This window comes from Haematobia irritans, chromosome 2, assembly GCF_050003625.1.
Source record: "Haematobia irritans isolate KBUSLIRL chromosome 2, ASM5000362v1, whole genome shotgun sequence".
In the NCBI taxonomy this organism is placed as follows: domain Eukaryota; kingdom Metazoa; phylum Arthropoda; class Insecta; order Diptera; family Muscidae; genus Haematobia; species Haematobia irritans.
Window position 1 is genome coordinate 84,211,460 of NC_134398.1, and position 21,093 is coordinate 84,232,552.

At 31.7% G+C, this 21,093-nt stretch overlaps 2 protein-coding genes across 5 annotated transcripts in view; both read right to left on the reverse strand.

Annotated features, from left to right (window-relative positions):
- Positions 1-14,825, reverse strand: part of LOC142225669 (uncharacterized) — a 45,956-nt gene extending 31,131 nt beyond the window's left edge. Inside the window, exons 1-3 of one of the 4 annotated variants that reach the window (XM_075295481.1) lie at positions 14,561-14,825; positions 7,176-8,466; positions 34-530 (exon numbers count right to left, since the gene is read on the reverse strand). In XM_075295481.1, coding sequence (XP_075151596.1) covers positions 34-189 — 156 coding nt within the window. In that variant the 5' untranslated portion in view covers positions 190-530; positions 7,176-8,466; positions 14,561-14,825. Of the gene's footprint in view, positions 1-33; positions 531-7,175; positions 8,862-14,560 lie in introns of all 4 variants that reach the window. The other 3 variants (XM_075295484.1, XM_075295483.1, XM_075295480.1) reach the window with 3 other exon arrangements.
- On the reverse strand, positions 237-20,519 carry LOC142224717 (tyrosine-protein phosphatase 69D-like). Its single transcript, XM_075294504.1, has 2 exons — positions 18,861-20,519; positions 237-302 (listed from the first exon to the last, which is right to left on the reverse strand). The coding sequence occupies exons 1-2, from the start codon at positions 20,379-20,381 to the stop codon at positions 237-239; spliced, it is 1,587 nt and encodes a 528-aa protein (XP_075150619.1). The 5' UTR covers positions 20,382-20,519.
- Between the last annotated feature and the right edge of the window lie 574 nt (positions 20,520-21,093).

A 21,093-nucleotide genomic window follows, 5' to 3' on the forward strand; every position in this document is an offset into this window, starting at 1 on the left:
TTCTCTTAACTGCATATGAAACGTGTTGTTTACCTGTTGGTTCGATGTACGCACGAAACTTCTCTCACGGGTGATGCTAGCTGGAACGATGACCTGTTGCTGAGGCTGAAATTCAGGCGATTTTCGTATCTTACGTCCATCATTATGATTGTTATTCATCGCCTGGGCTTGATCTACCTTATCGGCCATATTGTGGATGATTATTAGATGGGGTTATTCGCAAATCTATATGGGATTCACAACTCTTTGGTGTCGAACAATGAGATTGTCTGTAGGCTGCTGGTGCGTTCTTGTAGGGATATCTGTAGGTGCTAGTATGAGTATAAAATATAGTTTTCTTCTTTCTTTTTTGGGGATGTAAAATTGTAATTTCAAATATCACATTCAATGTTTCATTATAGAAATAAACAAGTAGATAGTTTAGGCTTTTTTATATACACAGTATACGGGACTCCTTTGTTAATTATTAATTTGTTTATTCCGTTGTTGTTTTTTTCGTAGATTTGTTTCGAAGAGTATTTAAAATTATCCTGCAAATAAAGAAATAAGTTTGAATATTTTTCTTTTAATTTATTAATTCTATTATTAATTAAGACTAATTATGTTTTCTCGAAAACTTGAAATGGAATTGTGGTATATTTAATAGGAAAATAAATGAGTACAAAAAGGGACGTATCTGTCTGGAGAAATTCCGCAATTTGAACTTATATTGATTACAAAATTTTACTCTATTTACAGCCAATTTCATATAGCTTCAACTTTAGGCTTCAATCAGTTAACAGAAAATGAGAATAAGCTACTGCATAATTAATATGGCTATGATTTGCCGCAAATTACTAACTATTATTGGTAAATAAAAGTATTTTTACTTTATTTCTTCCATTAGACAAAGCCCCATTTTGAGCTTTGAAGTTCGATCCCAATAATTGGGGATGGATCTTACCAATACGACTATGTTAAATAATAATTAGTACCAACATTTTATTATAATGTCGTATTATTATGCCTTTTGCCGATATATTTAACTTTATGTAGAATATAATCCGAAACGAAAAATGTATTTGGATTCAGTCATGAAATTAACTTAATCCAACTAATTTTTTAATTGAAAAAGCTTCAGTCACGAAATTAATAGGATCAACCAGGGCTGTGGAGCCGGAGTCGTAAAAATTTTGCTCGACCCCGACTCCCACCAAACCAAAGTTTTAAAAACAATTCTTGTAACTTGTAACTAAATAAATATTTAAACAATTAAAGAATTATTCATAAAAACGAGCTCGAGGTCTGTGTTTTTAATTTATTTTTATTCAATATTTCGTCTTTTCATTGAAAGACTTTTGAAAACAACAAAAATATGACACCCACTATGGAGTAGAACCAAAACTAATAGTGAAAAATTGCGTTCTACAGTCGAGAACGAACCGTGACAAAATGAAACGGAAACGTTCATAAAAAATCAAAATGGAATGTTCACGATTTCGTCCACGGGCGTTCACGATTTCATGAACGGCATTCGTTTTTCTTTGACCATGAAAAGTCTTAAAATAATCGTTAGACGTTGTTATAGGAACTCCGTCGGTGGTGCAATGTGCTAAGGCGTCTGTTAACGCGTATGGTGCAGACAACACAGATTCGAGTCACGGTAGCCGAAATCTTTTTTTAATTTTGTTTATAAATTCGTAACCATTACGTTGTCAGATCATGAACGCTGGTTGTTGGTTTGACAACGCATGCCGTCATTTTAACGTTGTCAGATTGACCCCGTCTGTTCTCAATTTAACAACACATGCGTTTTGATTCACTTTCATGCACGGATCGTTTTGAAATGACCACGCCGTTCATGATTTTTTCTATGGGTGTAACGACTCAGAGCCTGTTAACAACACACACGGACCTCGAGCTCGTTTTTATCAATAATTCAATAATTGGAAAAATCAAATACAGGTCGAATACAATAAAAACAAGTTTGTATCACAGAAATAACTGAATATTTGAACCAAATACAAAAATTGTGATTTCAATTATTTTTGTATTTGATTTTCAGCTTATTACGAAAATCATAAATCCAATTACGCAAATTGTAAGATTGAGTACAAAGGTAATTGGAATTTGTCATAACACCCAATTGAGCTAGTACTCAATCCAAATACATTAGTACTTGAAGTATATGATTCTTTTCAATTGCGGTCGTAATTGAACTAAGTAATTTTGTAACCTATATCAATTACTATTGTAATTGCGTTTATTATGATAATAATCAGTATATATACACCATGAAAAATTGGTTTAGGCTTGTTGGACGGAAAAATACAAAATATTTAAGGTAAACGACGTATTTAACAGAAAAGACAATAATATTAAGGATGTTCACAAAAAAGCTTTTTTTAATTATCAGCTCCACCTTGTGAAATTAGGCTTCCCAAATTTTCATCTATACTTGCCCTTCTGTAATACAAACAATTTATAAGCATATATTCGATATCATAGTTTTATATAATTTAATCTGCGGTTCCGTCAGAGAATTGACGCACGAACCATCCATTTTCGGGACAAAAGTACTTTCCTCTAAGCCAAATAGTCCTGATAGTCGTCTTATATTGATTTGTTTACTTTACAAGCTTCTCTGTTTATAGACCAGTTAGAAATACACACACGGGCACACAGTTCAATTTGTATCCTAAAACAAAACAAAACTTTTTCGCAAGATGTTAATATACTCAATTTAGAATGTATGGAATTGCATACATCGAAAGAATTCTAAATCCAAGTGTATTGGTGCGCGTCAGCTTCCAAATATGAGGAGTTTTTATGTCTTCTAGAAAGTTAGTCTGAAAGATGGGATTAATTGTTCCGTTTTAATGCCCATCTCCATAACTTTTAATTCCATTTGTAAGATATTTAAATATCGATTTTCGATCATATACGAGTATATAAAGAATTCTTCATTAGGGCAAATTTGAAGACGATATAGATTTATTTGTCAGTAGACTTTACGCTACCGTTTTCAATAATCAAACTATAGTTCTGAAATTTGGGCATGCATTGCAAAACGAGATGGATCTATCAGAAAAGTTTGTGATATAGCACGCACATATAAACTGATATTCAGGTTGTGCCAAAAACATCTAGCGTTTCTTCCAACCTCAAATTTTCATACGATTTCCTAAAGAATCCATAAAGAAGTGTGCAAAATATGGTTACTGCCGAGTTTCTGTGCTGTGCGCATAGAATCCTCCAAATTCATTCGAATTGACTAAAATTTGGATCGTATGGTTAATTTTGGGGCCACAGAAAGATTTACAAAGTGTGTTTCATATTTATTTTGATATAGTTCTTACACCCAGAGAAGGAATAGGTCACCTCCTACACCCAGAAAAATTGTCTTCGAAACTAAAGAATAAAATGTTCATCAATTTAGTTTAGCCATTTTATATCCATTAAGTTAATTTTTTCTTTGAAGTAATAAAATTTACTTGTTTCAGTAAAAAAAATCCTAAACTGAAAGCAGTTAGGAATAGTTCATTAACTAGAATAAGGCATGGGACTTTACTTATACTGTTTTCTTCGCTGGGTAAAGAATTTACTACTGAACAAGAAAATTTTATTCACTGATAACATAGCATTCGTAAAAATAAACAAAAACCGAACTAAAACCAAGTTTCCTCAAATTTAGTAAAATTTCTTATAAAATGATAATTCTGACTGCCTTTATTATATAAAGCTTATCATACATACGAATAACACTTGGCATAGAAAAATATTTTAGTTCATTCGTACTAAGAATTATTCAATCCAATTCAAAACTTAAGGAAACACACTTGTTAGAATATAGGAAATTTTCCTATATTTCTTTTGTCTACCTGTAATCGATACCTGTCATCTATGTAATCGATATGTTTGCGAGTGATTTGCTTTTTAGTTGGAATCGCGTTGTTATGGTATACGGAGAGAAAAATAACAAGTATATACGGCCGTAAGTTCGGCCAGGCCGAATCTTATGTACCCTCCACCATGGATTGCGTAGAAACTTCTACTAAAGACGTCATCCACAATTAAATTACTTGGGTTGCGGCCGATGGCAAGGCATCTTAAAACTTCTTAACATCATCTTCTAAATTGTAAGTTAGTCCATGCGGGATATATAATAGACAAAACAAAGGGAAGAAATAATTACGAACCGATATGAAATTTTGTGCGGTAATTATAGAGCCAGAATTGAAATATGAGGGTCGCTTTATACGGGGGCTATATACAATTATGAACACGAGTCTACCAAAGATGGCAGATTTTTTACTGTTTGATAGATTGGTAGAATTCCTGATATTTTGGAAGATTTTGCAAAATAGTCCTCTCCAATTATGAAATGCTTCATAAATTTTCTATAGAAACAACATTTTGAAAAAATTTTCTACAGAAATAAAATTCTGACAAAATTTTCTATAGAAATAAAATTTTGACAAAATTTTCTTAAGAAATAAATTTTTGACAACATTTTGTATAGAGTTTCAAGTCGATAGCTTGTTTCGTTCGGAAGTTAGCGTGATTTCAGCAGACGGACGGTCGGACATGCTTAGATCGACTCAGAATTTCACCACGACCCAGAATATATATATACTTTATGGGGTCTTAGAGCAATATTTCGATGTGTTACAAACGGAATGACAAAGTAATATACCCCCCATCCTATGGTGGAGGGTATAATATAGTAAAATAATATACTAAATAACAAATAATATATATATAAAATATTTTAAATTGGTGAGAAAAATTTTCGTTTTTTTTAAATTATTAAACGTAAATATCAATATTCGTGATGGTGTACAAAGAACGACAACACCAACAGAATAACAACCCCTTCATTCATCAGATAACATTCAGGACGCTAACCTTTTGTGAAAAAATTGGTTTATGATTTTTTATATTTGTAGGTATTGAAATTGTAAAAAGAGAACAAAATCGTTAGGCAGCAACTTATTAAAAGTGAAAGGCACAAGAAGAAGAAAAACATTACGTTTTACAGTTGATAACATTACATGGAAATTGGAAATAGTGGAATAATAAACTAATATTTCGATGTTGATTCTTAATAAATATATTTAATATATTAATAAAACATGCATTTTATTGAAGAAAAAATTAAATAAAATTGTATTTAAAAACGAAGACAAGCAGTTCTAATTTTGAAGTAAAAGGTTTTCAACAAATATGTAAGATTTGTCCAAATGAATGAACAAAGTTCAATAAAACAATTCCATATATGAATTCAATTCAGTTAAATTTTTTCATTCTGTAGTATAGCGGTACATAAATATAGGAAAATGTTAACTAATATATGGAATGCATTCTACCAAAATCACATCGTTCAAACAAATAAAAATGTCTTTGGCCTTATACGAAGTTTAACTTTCTTCACAATGAGTTCACATCGTTCAAACAAATAAAAATGTCTTTGGCCCTATACGAAGTTTAACTTTCTTCACAATGAGTTCATTTTAACTTAAAAAAGGGGTCACTTTTTCTGGATGCAGGGCAAAATGTTATTCTTGAGCGGAGTACATGTAATATATTTGTCGCAAACATGCTATTTTCTAGGACATTTTGTATCTGGTTTCAACAACCATTTTATGTTTGGTCAGAAAACAACATTTTTGGGGAAACTTTTTGTTTTCTCCCCATTCAAAAATAACATTTTGCTCTAGGAGGTGATCATTCTTTCCTTCTCTGCATGTATATGGCCAGATCTTCGGATCTTTTTGGTTGCATACGAATGGTTATTTCCAGCCTGAAATTTTATAATGTATGTGTGTTGCGTACTTTTTCAATAAAAATTATTTAGTATAAATTTGTAAGAGTGTAAAAATGGGTTGGTGGTTCGCTACTGCCAAACTTGTTTTGGAAATTCACAGTTTTTTATTTGTCCATACTATTTTTTATATCAAGTTACATGTACAAATTTTGAATTTATTGCTTAAATAGTGTAAAACAAATAATGAACCTCTTGCGCATAAGCGCATCTGGAAGAGCATTTTTGGATGTATATTAAAATAATTAATTCCAATTTTTTGTTGAGTTCTACACATTAATGGCAATCTTTCGAACTTTAAAATATATTTTTGTATCACACTGAAAAAAATATAATATTGTCGTGAGGCCAAAGATTTCATGTCCTTAAAATAAGAATGCTAATTATGCTTAGCATAGAAGACGCATTTCTCTAATATAAAGTTGTCCAAAAGTCGATAAACTTTTCATTGAAGTCGTTATAGTTAAATGATTCGATTCGCGGTCAACTTGACTTCAATAATTCTGAAAAATTCTTAAAAATTAGTGAAATCGTCTTTAAGTTTGTTGCCTTTCTGTATCTTGACAAAGCAAAAAAGCGTCCAACACTTTCTTTTAAAGACATTTTTTACTTGAAACATAGCTAATTTCTACTTGAAAATTTGTTTTTAAAAGACTTTGAAAGCACATGAAGAAAAGAGCTGAAAATCGAAAAAATTGAAACTAGTTTCCTAGCATCAAGTAAGCAAACTCAATCACTCTCCTGACGTATACGTAATACCAATGCGAAATGCAACTGTCACTAATACGTATATAGGACAGGGTTGCCAGTATTTTTCTGGCTCTTTTCATTCATATAAAGTTACCCAATTTAAAGTCTAATCACCGAACTCTAAGCACAAAACGTCTTCAATGAAAAGTTTATTAACTTTTATCAAGTGAAATATCTTTGTATCAAAAAAATGTGTCTTCTATGCTGCGCAAAAAGGATATACGTATTTTATGGACATGAAGTGTTTGTGCTGACGACAATATTTATTCTTCGCAGTTAAAGGCCGGTACTATGTTAGTTTGAAATTTTTGTGTTGAAATTTTCGCGGTTACATTATTAAAATAATAAATTTTAAATCAGATAATTTTACACATACGATACGTATTAAGATTTAATGAGAATATGTTGGTTTTCATCTATATTTTTAATTAATACAAAAAAGGGAACCGTGAAAATAACGTGATTTTCAACTCAAAGATAACCGAACGTAGTATCGGCCTTAAGGCGTAGAATGGATAATAATCATAAATTGTATGAATTCTAAATTCTACTTGACTATCAGCTTTATTTGGTTAGCAAACTTCTAATTGTGCATGAGAATATTTAATTGAATTGTGATTACCTTTTATATTAGGATATGCGATGTCTGCGTTTCAGCGTTTCCGCCAAGTAGATATTTGTTGTTCGACGTTATTGGTAACTTGTTACTGTCTCGTAGTTATATGAAATTTATGATTTAATTCTTTAGACCGTTGTTGTTTGTCATATTTTGTCGTCTTATGCGGGGTTAGTGGTAGGGCACCAAAATGGAACGATTTTAGCACAGAGAACGTTTGATTTGAGTTTGAACAAAAATTATATAGTCGTATTTTATGTTGATTTATTTGTTTAAATATTTTTTTTTTAATCGCGGTTTAATTGTTTAAGAAATAATTTCGTTTTTCTTTTTTATTCGATTTATACAAAAACATAAAGAAAACTCTTGCCGGTCGTTATGAGTTTAAATGTGAGTGAGAGGGTGTATGTGTGAGAGAATGTTTGTTTGTCCCAACAATTATGTCAGAGATAGTGTGCACGATGCTTGTCTGCTGTGCGATTAAAATTTCTTATGACTGTTTGTATATTCTCGCATTAATTAATCACAAATATTCAATGGGTCTCCCACATTCGGGAGGAGCTGTATGTGATCGACAACTTGTCTATTGTGTTGGCGTTGGCTTGGCAAAATTCGTTTCACACGTTTGTTATTATTGTTACAATCGTTATTACTTATAATTGCGGCGTCAGCGTCGATGGTAGCAGCTGATGTTTTTGTTTATGGTGTTGCGATTACCTTTGATTGATGTATGTCTATTGTTTGCTTCTTTTGAGTTTTTGTTTGGTGTTTTTCTTTTTTGTTGTTTTCTTTTCTTAAGTTAGTTAATTTTTATTTCGTTCGTTTAGATCGCTCAGTGAAAATTGTAGAAAATGTCTTTTCTTTCGTTCGAATAAGAATTTTTTCCAACACTTCGGTTCAATTGCTCTCGAATGGTGTCTTTGAGTTTTTTTTTTTTTAATTTTCTATTGTATCGTCAAGTAGAGACTGATTTGATCTCTCTTAAGTAGTATTATTTAATCTCTTTCTCTCTCTTGTGATTCTCTTAAAAATCATTTGTAGGCGGACTAGTGTTTTACCATAGCTGCTTGTTCGATCGGTTTTGTTGTTTGCGGCTCGTAGCAAGTATCGTTTCTGCGGGGCGGCAAATAATGATCTGTTGTTCTTTTCTGTATGAAATTTGTTTCTTCTATTTTTTGTTTTCCTTAATTCTTTTTCTCATCCGCCTATTCATATGTCTATGTATGCACGTAGTACATATATAGATAGGTATGAATTATTTATTTATATGTCGCTTTGGATGTTGGACAGATTGTATCTGCGAAATAATAATAACGAAAATAGATATTTAGGTTTGTTGCTGGTATTAGTTGGTGATGTTCTAGAGGTCGTCGTCGTGGTCTTTGTATTATAGCTAACATATAATACAAAACTCTTCACTTTTCCATCGGCAATGCTGACGTTTACGTGGAAGATGGGGCGGAGGACGATAATTACAGATCGTTTTATTTTGTTTGTATTCTGTTGATATTGGCTCTTCCGTTTTTCCTTCCGTTAATTTTTTATGCTTTGGCTTGATGATACCACGATGACGTACTTTACAAATTATTTCACACTTTTTCTACTCACTTCAAACATACATACAGACATAAATGCATGAATGTGGATAGACATAGGTTTTATTTTTATTCCAAGTTCTTTCGTTTCTGTTGACTAAGTATGAAAATAATAAAACTCTTGCGATTAATACCAATTCTGATACAAAACTATCTATACATCGCTACATACATACAGTGTACAAAGAAAGGCTTCATATATCAAATGATAAAATAATAAATAAAGGAAACCACTAAAGAAAAATTATATGAATCAGTTTAAGCTGTTTTACGAAGACTACATTATTATTTGGTATTATTTAGAAATTTCATCAATTAATATGTAAACAGTCGGCGACGGATATACACTGAAAAAAATATTGTCGTGAGGTCAAAGATTTCATGTCTTTAAAATACGAATGCAAATTTTTCTGAGCATGGAAGACGCATTTCTCTAATATAAAGTTTTTTTCCTTGTTCAAAAGTCGATAAACTTTTCAATGAAGTCGTATTGTCCTTATAATTAAGTGATTTCACTTAAAAGTGGGTATCATAACATGAAAGAAAAAATGTTTGGGCTAAGGTCAACTGGACTTTAGTAATTCAGAAAATTTCTTTAAATTTAATGAAATTGTCTTTAAATTTGTTGTCTTTTTGCATCTTGACTACAAAGCAAAAATTCATTCAAATATAGGACATGTTTTTCAACACTTTATTTTAAAGACGTTTTTTACTTGAAACATAGCATAATTTCTACTGGAAGTCGAGTCTTAATGTGGAAAATAAAGTTGTCGTTAACTCGTTTTTAAAGGACTTTGATAGCATATGAAGAAAAAAAAGCTGAAAAAGCGAAAAATTAAAATTTGCTTCCTAGAAGCAAGTACACAAAACCCAAATTTAAAAGAGAATTGTGTCTTAAAAGTATCCTTACTTGTATTCTCCGCTTCTTTGGCTCGGAATCAATACCAAAAATTTTAAAATAAAGACAAAATCTTTGGAACCGGGCATGCTTTTTTTTCAGTGTAAACACAACTTTAGAAAAAAACGCCACCTCTTTTGAACAACAATTGCCTATAAGAAAACAAATGCACATCAATATGCGTTTTTCCTGAGTTTCCTAAATCTGTTATCTACAGTACGTTCTCAAGCCTATGGGCTTAAGGATATTTGTTGTTTATAATTTGTCTTCGAGACGAGCCATTAACGATTTTAAGAGATATGAATCATTAAAATATTTGCGCTTTAGCCACTTACTTCAGAGAATGTTATTAGTAATATTAAATTAGCATTAACCTACGGGAAATTGGTGCAAATTGCCACTGACGGACCCATCACAGAACTGGTACCGGTGCTCCAGTTAGTTGCAATTTTTCAATAGTCGTAATTTATTGATTTCCGTACTCGCTTGATATTAATATCTTTTCGGATCTACACATTTGGTCAAACAAAATTATCTGAATAACCTATTGTTCGACATATTTCAAATGTTCAAATGCAATTCGGATGCCCAAACTGAAACAGTTTTCTAAGAGTTTGTCCGAGTGTGGGTCCTGAGAACCTGTCTATGGAGTGTTCCTGCTAAATTGTCCCAGGACATATCCTTTGCAATGAGTCCAAGACGTGTTCTAATGTGTAAATTTACCCCGTCAATGACAAACCCATATTAAAGTGGCCGGTCCCTTCCATACATTTTGACCAGAACTGGGACTGGCCCATACACACCAGGGACTAGTCCTGTACCGGTCCTGTGGTTGTTCCATTTCCCGTAGGGTAAATGTTAATTTGATTGACTATGCATACTTTACTTTGTTTCTCTTAAATTGAATAATAGCTAAATTGCAATAGGATTTTTAAACAAGTGTAATTTGATCCATTTAATTTTGAATTAATGTACTTTAGTATATTTCAGTATATATAATTATACCAGACATTTACGTTATATTTGTGTACGATTTTTTGATATAACTTAGAATAATTTAATTACAATAAACAAGTTTTATTTTTTGTTAAATATATTATCTTTTCTATAATTGAAGCAAATTATCCAATTAATAAATAAATTGCATCAATTAATTTAGTGATTGAAGCCAAACAACAGTTTTTTTCAGAATGACCTTCTTCTTGATCCAACCCAAGCTATTCATCTTTCACGTTTTTGTTTGTAAAATAGAGCACGTATTTATATCATATCTACATAAAATTTTGATACCGGATGAGAGCCCGACCGAAGCGGTTTTTTTAGGGCCAAATCGATGTTCGGTAAAAAGCCTGAAATTTGTAATTAAACATATTAGCATATTTTATTCAACAAAGGCATAAATATAACAATAAAATGTAAATCAGCCCATGTCTTATAATATTCTTTTAGAACTAACTGATTTTTAGTATCCAAAATTCAGTAGTTTGCTATTATAATGACAAACATGGATTTTTTATAATTTTTTACGTTTTATTTGTACTGGGTGTTTTGACTGAGACAAATTTAACACTGGGACAATTCGATATGAAATAAATTAATGAAAACGCTTCGGCTTCGGTTAATCGGTCACTTGACGCGGAACCTAATTATCGATTTTTGGCCGAAACCTATTTTTCGTCTGAGATCTACACCGGACGAAGGCAATTGAAATGAAGACAAATTTATCGAATTTAGATATTACTAACATATATTTATGTGCCCTGATATTCTTTAATTACTTCCATGTTTTTACTTCCAGTATACTCTCTCAGTCTCTCTTTCTAAACACAGGCAATTTCTATGTTAATATATTAAATGTTATGTCCCAACACACAAAATGTTATGTCTACACATATTAAATGTTATGTCCCAAACATAATATGTTCTAACATATATATCGCAAACATGTTATTCTAGTTTATGAACATTATATGCTTGTATTTAAAAATAATGTGCTAAAAATTCGACTTCCAAACATATAATTTTTACACCCATTATTTTAATATGTTGTAGTCTTTTTCATCCTGAACAAGTAAGGAAAGTCTAAAGTCGGACGGTGCCGACTATATTATACCCTGCACCACTTTGTAGATCTAAATTTTCGATACCATAGCACATCCGTCAAATGTGTTGGGGGCTATATATAAAGGTTTGTCCCAAGTACACTCGATCTGGAAGAATTTGATAGACTTCTACAAAATCTATAGACTCAAAATTTAAGTCAGCTAATGCACTAGGGTGGAACACAATGTTAGTAAAAAAATATGGGAAACGTTTAAATCTGAAGCAATTTTAAGGAAACTTCGCAAAAGTTTATTTATGATTTATCGCTCGATATGTATGTATTAGAAGTTTAGGAAAATTAGAGTCATTTTTACAACTTTTCGACTAAGCAGTGGCGATTTTACAAGGAAAATGTTGGTATTTTGACCATTTTTGTCGAAATCAGAAAAACATATATATGGGAGCTATATCTAAATCTGAACCGATTTCAACCAAATTTGGCAGGCATAGCAACAATGCTTATTCTACTCCCTGTGCAAAATTTCAACTAAATCGGAGTTAAAAATTGGCCTCTGTGGTCATATGAGTGTAAATCGGGCGAAAGCTATATATGGGAGATATATCTAAATCTGAACCAATTTCAACCAAATTTGGCACGCATAGCTACAATGCTAATTCTACTCCCTGTGCAAAATTTCAACTAAATCGGACCAAAAATTGGCCTCTGTGGTCATATGAGTGTAAATCGGGCGAAAGCTATATATGGGAGATATATCTAAATCTGAACCAATTTCAACCAAATTTGGCACGCATAGCTACAATGCTAATTCTACTCCCTGTGCAAAATTTCAACTAGATCGGACCAAAAATTGGCCTCTGTGGTCATATGAGTGTAAATCGGCCGAAAGCTATATATTGGAGCTATATCTAAATCTGAACCTATTTCAACCAAATCTTGCACGCATAGCGACAATGCTAATTCTACTCCCTGTGCAAAATTTCAACTAAATCGGAGCACAAAATTAGCCTCTGTGGTCATATGAGTGTAAATCGGGCGAAAGCAACATATGAGAGCTATATCTAAATCTGAACCAATGCTAATTCTACTCCCTGTGCAAAATTTCAACCAAATTGGGGTAAAACTCTGGCTTCTGGGACCGTATTAGTCTATATCGGGCGAAAGATATATATGGGAGCTATATCTAAATCTGAACCGATTTCAATAAAATTTGGCACACTTGACTATAGTACTAATTGTTCTTCTTGTGCAAAATTTTAAGTAAATTAGGGTAAAACTCTGGCTTCTGGGGCCATATAAGTCCATATCGGGCGAATCTGAACCTGAACCGATTTCTTTCAAAATCAATAGGGATCTATTCTGAGCCAAAACACACACTTTTGCCAAATTTGAAGTCGATTGGACTAAAACTGCGACCTAGACTTTGATTACAAAAATGTGTTCACGGACAGACGAACATCGCTATATCGACTCAAGAGCCCACCCTGAGCATTTTTGCCAAAGACACCATGCGTCTATCTCGTCTCCTTCTGGGTGTTGCAAACATATGCACTAACTTATAATACCCTGTTCCACAGTGTGGAGCAGGGTATAAAAATATATGATTGAAGCAAAATGTGTTTGGGGTATATGTTACAGAAGCGATTTTTTTTTGAGGGTGCTCTTATTCGAATTTAGTAAAATCTAATCTAATTAAATCTGCTTTTGAAATTTTCGTTGATTTTTCGTACACTTCTAAAAAATAGTAAGAATGCACTACGGCGGTTAATATGGTAATGATTTGGCGTCAATGATTTTTTTTTTTGATTTAGTTCTTTTAGTTCATTTTTTCTTTTATAAGAAGGAAGTATTTGGTAAATAGCAGTATAAAATCCAAAAATGGCCGTCAATTCTCGTTTTTTCAACACCAGGTTATGAACATCTCACAAAATGGAATATAATTTAGTTCATTTTATTTCTGTGCAGTCTATATTCTCAATTTCGATTACAATTGTAAAGTATTTCCTCATTGTTATGAATAAAATTCTTTCAGTTGACTTTGGACTGAATAGTGTGCCACTTTAACCTTTCGGTGTAATGAAAACAGTACGTTAAGATCATATCTTCTTTTTCCTCAAAAATCGGATTTTTTAAAATTATTTGCTGATCGCATGTGTTAAGTTTTAGTCTTAAAGTTAGAGAGCTCTAAATAACGTTTGGTTTCTTAATAAGTAGTTGAGAAACTGTTTACAGTGTAAACAATTTACGAATCCAAAAGTTGTAGTAAGAGCTACCATAACTGCTATAATTTTCCGACTTTTAATATGAGTGTATAACACTTAGTAGTTTATCGCAAAGGTTAGGATTTTTTCGAAACTACACCAACTTTACAAATTCACTTTTTTGTTGTTATTCTTTTTTAAACTTCATGGTTTATAATGAAATCTTTATAAATTTTTCTAATATTTATGTACATATTTTTGATATACGAAGACATTATAGGTAGACTGTATGTATGGTGATATATTCGTATACATCTACTGTAAGCCTCTATCTGCACATGAACCTGCGAATGTATTGTATTTTAAAAATTTTAATAAGAATTGTGTTAATATCCATTTCAATATTATTATAGTGATTCACAATTTTATTATGTTTGTATCTTTTTTTAATAATTCATATCCATAATTTTAGATATTAACCACAAATGTGATCACATATGTCAATATGTATGTTTAATTTGCACTACGTTTATTTGAAAAAAGTTTTCACAGATATACTATATATATATATATTGGTCAACATTTTTTTATTTATTTTCCCCATATCAGGCTTTTTAGCGAACATTTGTGCCTACCGTTTATTTTTAACTATTTAACCGTTTCATGATAAAAAAATTGACGTAATTCGTTTCGTAAACTTTAATATTCGTTTTTTTTTTTTTGTTAATTCTTTTTGAATACTTATACAGATTCCTTCGTTTCTATATAATTTTTGTTTCAGTTCTTTTTTGTTGGTGGTCGTTTTGAAGAAAGACCAATTGAACGTCTTTTGTGTTTTTTGTCATGAAAAACTCTTCGTACTTAAAATTATTTAAATTTAATCATTGGGCGATCAGAGATAGACTGAATTAGAAATTTTGTCAATTGTTTCGCAATGCTTCAACGAAGGCAATGGATCTTTCAGTTCACTAGGCTCACATTTTCATGTGGACATTTCTCTTTTGTTCGTGTGTAAGAGAATATAATTTTTATTTGTTTGCATTAATTTTTCTTCAGTTATTTGTCGGAGATATTGCAATTTAAGTTTGCTAGGGTATCCCTCTCCGCTTTGCTATTCAACGCGATTTGATCATTTTTATTTATCCACAGTACACGAGATAGATCGTTGCTGGGTATGTTGGTCTAGTCTCGTTGTTCATATGTACGTACATAGATACATTTGTGTACTATGTACATATGTAGGTTTGTCTCTCCCTAACTAGTTAGCTCTTTCCATGGCAATGGTCGTGTGTGTGGTCTCCTGTAGTTGGTTTTGTTTTTTGCCCAAGATTCTAAATAATATTTTTTTGTTTTGAATGAAGTAATCATTCATGAGTCATTCGCCAGTTCTTTTGCTATGTTTGTTGTTGTCACACTCTGCAATCACCGATATTCTTATGAAGACGAACATTCATCAGACAGAAATGTTCTCTCAAAGCGAGCGTAATTTTCTTGTCAGTGTTGCCATTGTTTATTTCATTTATTGTGCGATTATGCACTGGAAAAAAACTCACATAAAATTATAAATTTTGTTCTTAAATTGACAGTTTTGTATTTATATCGACATTGAAGCGTTACACAAAATAAAATTATAGCATTTTATGTTAATGTCAAGGTTTTTAAGTCAAGGTTTTTACATCTACAACTACAAACAAATACATATTTTATTGTAGCACTTACAATATAAACGTTATTCTAATTATCTTAATTTTGTTGTGCTTACGAAACCAATGCAGAACACTATTCACCGATTTACAGAAATATCATACATACCATAAACGGAAATGGAAATGCACAAAGAAAAATTTTATTAAATATGATGACGACCACTTCAGGTGCGGTGCGCAGGCAACACCACACAAGGAGTACAATTAATAGTATCGTCAAGTGTGCTAAATTTGATTGGAATCGGTTCAGATTTAGACATAACTCCCACATTGATGTTTTTCCGAATTGGGTTAACATAGCCAAAATAACCCTATTTTCCTTGTGCTAATGTAAAAATGATCCAAAATCAAATTTTCCTATACCACTAATACATATGTATCTATCGACTGATAAATCATAAATGCAAATTTGCGTAATTGCATAAAAATGGCCGTAGATTTAAAATTTTCCATATTTTGTTACTAACATTGTGCTTCGCCTCAGGGCATTAGCCGATTTAAATTTTAAGCCATGAGATTTTGTAGGAGTTTAAAAAAGTTTGGGGAATATAAACCTTTATATATATAACGCAACAAACTGGAAAATATGAATCCACAAAGTGGTGCTTGGTATAGGTTAGGTATAGTGACAGCACGATATCTCATTCTTACTCAGACTATTCAGTCCATTGTAATACCACCGTGGTGAACTTCTCTCTTATCACTGAGTGCTGCCCGATTCTATGTTAAGCTCAATGACAAGGGCTTAACGTCGAGTCCGAACAGCGTTCCACATTGTAGTGAAACCACTTAGAGAAGCTTTGAAATACTCAGAAATGTCACCAGCATTAATGAGGTTCGATAACCACCACTGAAAAACTTTTTGATGTTTGGTCGAAACTGGGTTTGAACCCACGACCCTGTGTATCCAAGGGGGACATGCTAACAATTGCACCAGGGTGGTTCCCTGGTGCAGGCATTAGCGTAGCTAGACAATTTTCCTAGGGGGGGCTATAGCCCCCCTAGCTGAAAATTTGTAGACTGAACTTATAGGTTCAATTAATGTTTTATTTCATAAAAATGAATAACAATATAGGCATCAAAAATAACTCGACAATTAATTTATAATAAAGCAACTAAAAGTAGTTCCACACTTTTCCCAGCAAAAAAAATAGGAGTTGTTCTGAAGGCACAACTTTAAAAGCACTTCCAAAAATGTCCTCACAAAGATGTTAATTATTTTAACTACACAGGAAGTTGTTTACTTAATTTTTTTCATATTTTAATGCGTAATTTTTTGTTTTCTTTTAAAAAAAAAGTAAGAATAAATAAAATGGTACAAATTATTCAAATTTTGCCACAAAAATGCTAAATTCATAATAGAAATTTTTATAGAATTTTTGAAAATATTCGAGGGAAAACGTTTCAAACAAGCGTTAGAATGCATTAAAAATCACAAAAAAATATAAAAATTTATTATTTGGGAAAATATACCAAACATTTTTAATTCACATTCAAAACACTGAATTTGGATCACAACTTAAGAAGTGATGCAAATTCATTGCAACGGCTGCTGAAACGGTGGACATTCGTTCTATGACAATTTCATATTACATTCATCGTTTCTCCGTCAATTTTGCACCACTTCCGGGCCCAAAAAGAACATTTTCAATTCTTTTTGGCTATGCTTTTTTGCGGCATTATTAAGATATTAATTTATGAAAGAATAGTATCAATTACTATTTTTTTAATTAAATTGACAAAACCAGACTAAACAAAATAATAAAGGAGCTTTAGTTATTCAACTAAATCAAAAGTTAAACCACAGATTTATTTTATAAATATCAGATTTCAAACATTGCCATCGGCAACTGCTACCACAGCCAAAGTAATTCGATTGTGCATGAAAGTCTTTAGCGGAACTTTGTGCGGTTGTATATACTTGTTTAATTTTTAGAAAAATGTAAAATCGGAAATAGGTTTTCAAATTCTGGGGGGGGGGCTAAAATTTTTCTGGGGGGTCTAAGCCCCCTCCCCAGAGGCCTTCCTACGCTTATGGGTGCAGGGTATAATATGGTTGGCCCCGCCCGACTTTAGACTTTCCTTACTTGTTTTATGTTACAGCAATTCCTAAAGGTGAGCACTAACTTCGTAATAAATCAGTAAGAAAAGTATAAAATTATACGTTTTTTGTGAAAATTTGATCATGGGGAATGGCCCAAAGCAAGTTTTTATAAATGTTATATTCTTTAAAACGGATTATTAAAGGAAAGTAATCGTGAAAATGGCGATTTTAGTAGCTAAACTCGAACTTAATACCCACCTTAAATACTAAATGCTATACTGGCAAGTGGATATTACAAACAAAAATTTTTTTTTATTTCAATCACGAAATTCGCGGATTCAATAATTTTTTTAATTGAAATGTCTTCAATCACGAAAATGATAGTATCAATCACCCATTTTGATTGAAAACCAACACGATTTTCAATTAAAAATTTAATTGACATTTGTCACGGAATCGATTAATTGTGTGATTGAATCAATTAAAACAGTGATTGTTTTTTGACATAAAATTCAATCAATGTTTTAATTAAATCAATTAAAATTTTAATTAATTTCGCGACAAAAATCAATCAACTATTTGATTGATTCAATTAAATAATTAATTGAAATTGGCAATAAATTTCAATCAAAAAATATATATATTGCGCCCAAAATCTTATTTAGTTTTATTACTATAAATAACAAAAAAACTGTATAAAGCATTATCTTTCTTATCATAATAACCATATCAGCATGCTTTTTCTAATATGTAGATGTGCCTAGATTTCCAATAAGTCAGCAACCTGTAAGCTAAATTAGTTTCTCTGAAAGTAAACAGAATAATTAGAACTTATTTTTTTTTTAATTAAAAGTTAATTTTTGTTAAACATTACCTGAATTCTTAGTTCCTTAGTTATAATCTTCATTTGCCTTTATAGCCTTTTGGCATAAAAGGGACTCGGATTAATTTAGTTTTAGTAGCAATTTCATTTAAAAATGTCCACACATTGAAATCGTCCATTAAAATCTGAACCAATCAGAGAAAAGATAATATCAAAGCAATGTAATATTTGGTATTACACCATATTGATGATACTTTATAAATTCTGTAGAATATAGAATATAAATAGAATATATGTTACATATTTTTATTATTTTCCGATATTTTGTATATTTTTAAATCCAAAAGAATGAAATGTTTTACCATTACGTAGAGCTTGTATTGTTGCTCATTAGAAATGGTGCTCTCATTGTAATTGTAATTATAAGAAGATGTGCCTTCCAGTTGAATTTGATATGAAACTACTTTACCATTTGGTTTTTCTGGATCCATCCATGCAACGTCAACCGTGTTAATATTAGATACGTTGTTATGTATGCAAACAACTTTAAGATCAGTTGGTTTCGACGAAACACCATCCATCGTAGTCCCATTAACTATATCTGACCAAGGCCCACATAATTTCGTCAAGTCACTACAAGCTCGAACTTTGAATTCATATTCGGTAGCTGTTTTTAGGTTGTCGAACATATATGGTAAATTACGGGAATTCTGTTGATAAACTGCTTCTTCCACTATTTTCGGAATTTCGCCTGCTTCCGAAACAACTAGTTCATAGTATTGAACATATGGAATTAAGTTTATTGGGGGTGGATCCCAACCAATTGTTATAGTTGAAGACGTGCTTCCTGTCGTTTTAACTTTTGGTATAAAAATGGGATCTTGCTCCAGAGTACGTACTTCGAAAGGATACTGAAATGGAGTTCCATCTCCAATGCTATTTTTTGCAGACATTCTTAAAAAATAACTTGTATTTGGGAAAAAATGTTCCAAGACATAAGATGTGTTTCCACCTCCAATCACGTCTTTATAGTATGTCAAATCAGGTTTGCCTTTCTGTAAGTACTGTATAAAGTACTTTTGCACGGGATCGTTTCCGTCGTTAATGGTCCAATTCAGATAAATTTTAGTAGCACCTACTGCCTTAACATAATCAATGCTAACCTTTGGTACATCCATCACCAACAAGGCTATGTTAGTTCTTGTTGCTTCTTCGCCGGAAGTAAAGTATACAACGCAGGCGTACGAACCGTTTTCTTTTTTGTACACTTCTGTTAGCTCCAAAGTATAATTGAGATGAGTCGAATTTATAAAGTTGTAGCTGGAAGACTTGTCCAAAAAGCTGAAAGAATTTTCATCCTTCAGCCATTTCATTTGCGTTTGTAGTGTATTATTTTGTGGGTATAATTCAACTACGCAATACAATTTAACTGGGTTTCCAATTTTTTGCTTTACCTTTTGCCCATTGGCATGAACAATATTTGGCATTATATAAGGTTGCATAAAAACTTTATGAAGTACAACATCATCTGTGGTTTCGCATGTATAAAGTCCTTCATCTTCCAGTTGTATATTAATAATAGTCAAGGACATTTGATAACTTTCTTGCATTTCGGATATTTCATTCGTATCATTTGTTTTGACACTGCGAATTATCAATCTGTTTTTTGTTAAATCAATCATCTGGTTCTTAAATTTCCACGTCACATTTTTATAACTTGAATAACAATTAATTGTAATATTTTCTCCAACTTTGACCGGTAGCAGACCTTCGACGTTAGAATTTTTACATTCACAACCAAATACAAAAACAATAAGATAAATCACATTTATTGAAGTCAGAAAAAACACACTCCTGCGTAAAACTGTCTCAATCGCTCTCATTTTGTCAACTTTATAAATTTTATATCATAAAATGAACTTTCTACACAATTTTTCCGTTAAAAAGTGGTTTTAATATAAGCATTTCTGTAAAACTTTGCAAAAATATTCAATAATTTCAATTAGCAAACATAGCGACCGAAATGTCTGATACACTGTTCTACTTGGGTTCAAACTAAAAAAGACAGGTAAAACAGAAATGCAATTTAAAAGATTAATACAATAACCCATCTTTTGATTGATAGACGATTTTTTATTAAAATGATGGATTGCCCAATTTGACGATATAAAATTGATCACTAAAGGAAATGAATAAAAAAATATATTATTATTTTTCTATTCACATTTCACAATTGCTTACCTTCAATAAATGTAGATTGTGTTCCATGTTTACAATACCGAACGCTGGTAATTCCAAATGCATTCCTTTAAAGCATGGCTAATTGTTGTTGCACACTTTATTTTTCAACCCTTTTGTTTGACTTGTTATTGTATTCAAAATATGTATGCACACATTTCGAACGCAGCAGACAGAATGCCGCCAATCATGTTTTTCAATTTACGCGAAAAACAAAAACCCAACCGTTCGTTACGAGTTACTTCCACAGACTGATCCCTTCATCACGTGTTTTGCTCTTTCCATCGCTCAAAACTATTCAATTTCAATCACAAATGTGATTGAATCAATCACATGTTTAATTGGGAACGGACAATT

Excerpts from the sequence above, each read along its gene's own strand:
- LOC142224717 (XM_075294504.1), bottom strand. The coding sequence starts at position 20,381 with ATGAGAGCGATTGAGACAGTTTTACGCAGGAGTGTGTTTTTTCTGACT. Across the intron at positions 303-18,860 it reads AATACAAGCTCTACGTAATG|ATATCCCTACAAGAACGCAC; the intron begins GTAAAACATTTC and ends TAGCACCTACAG.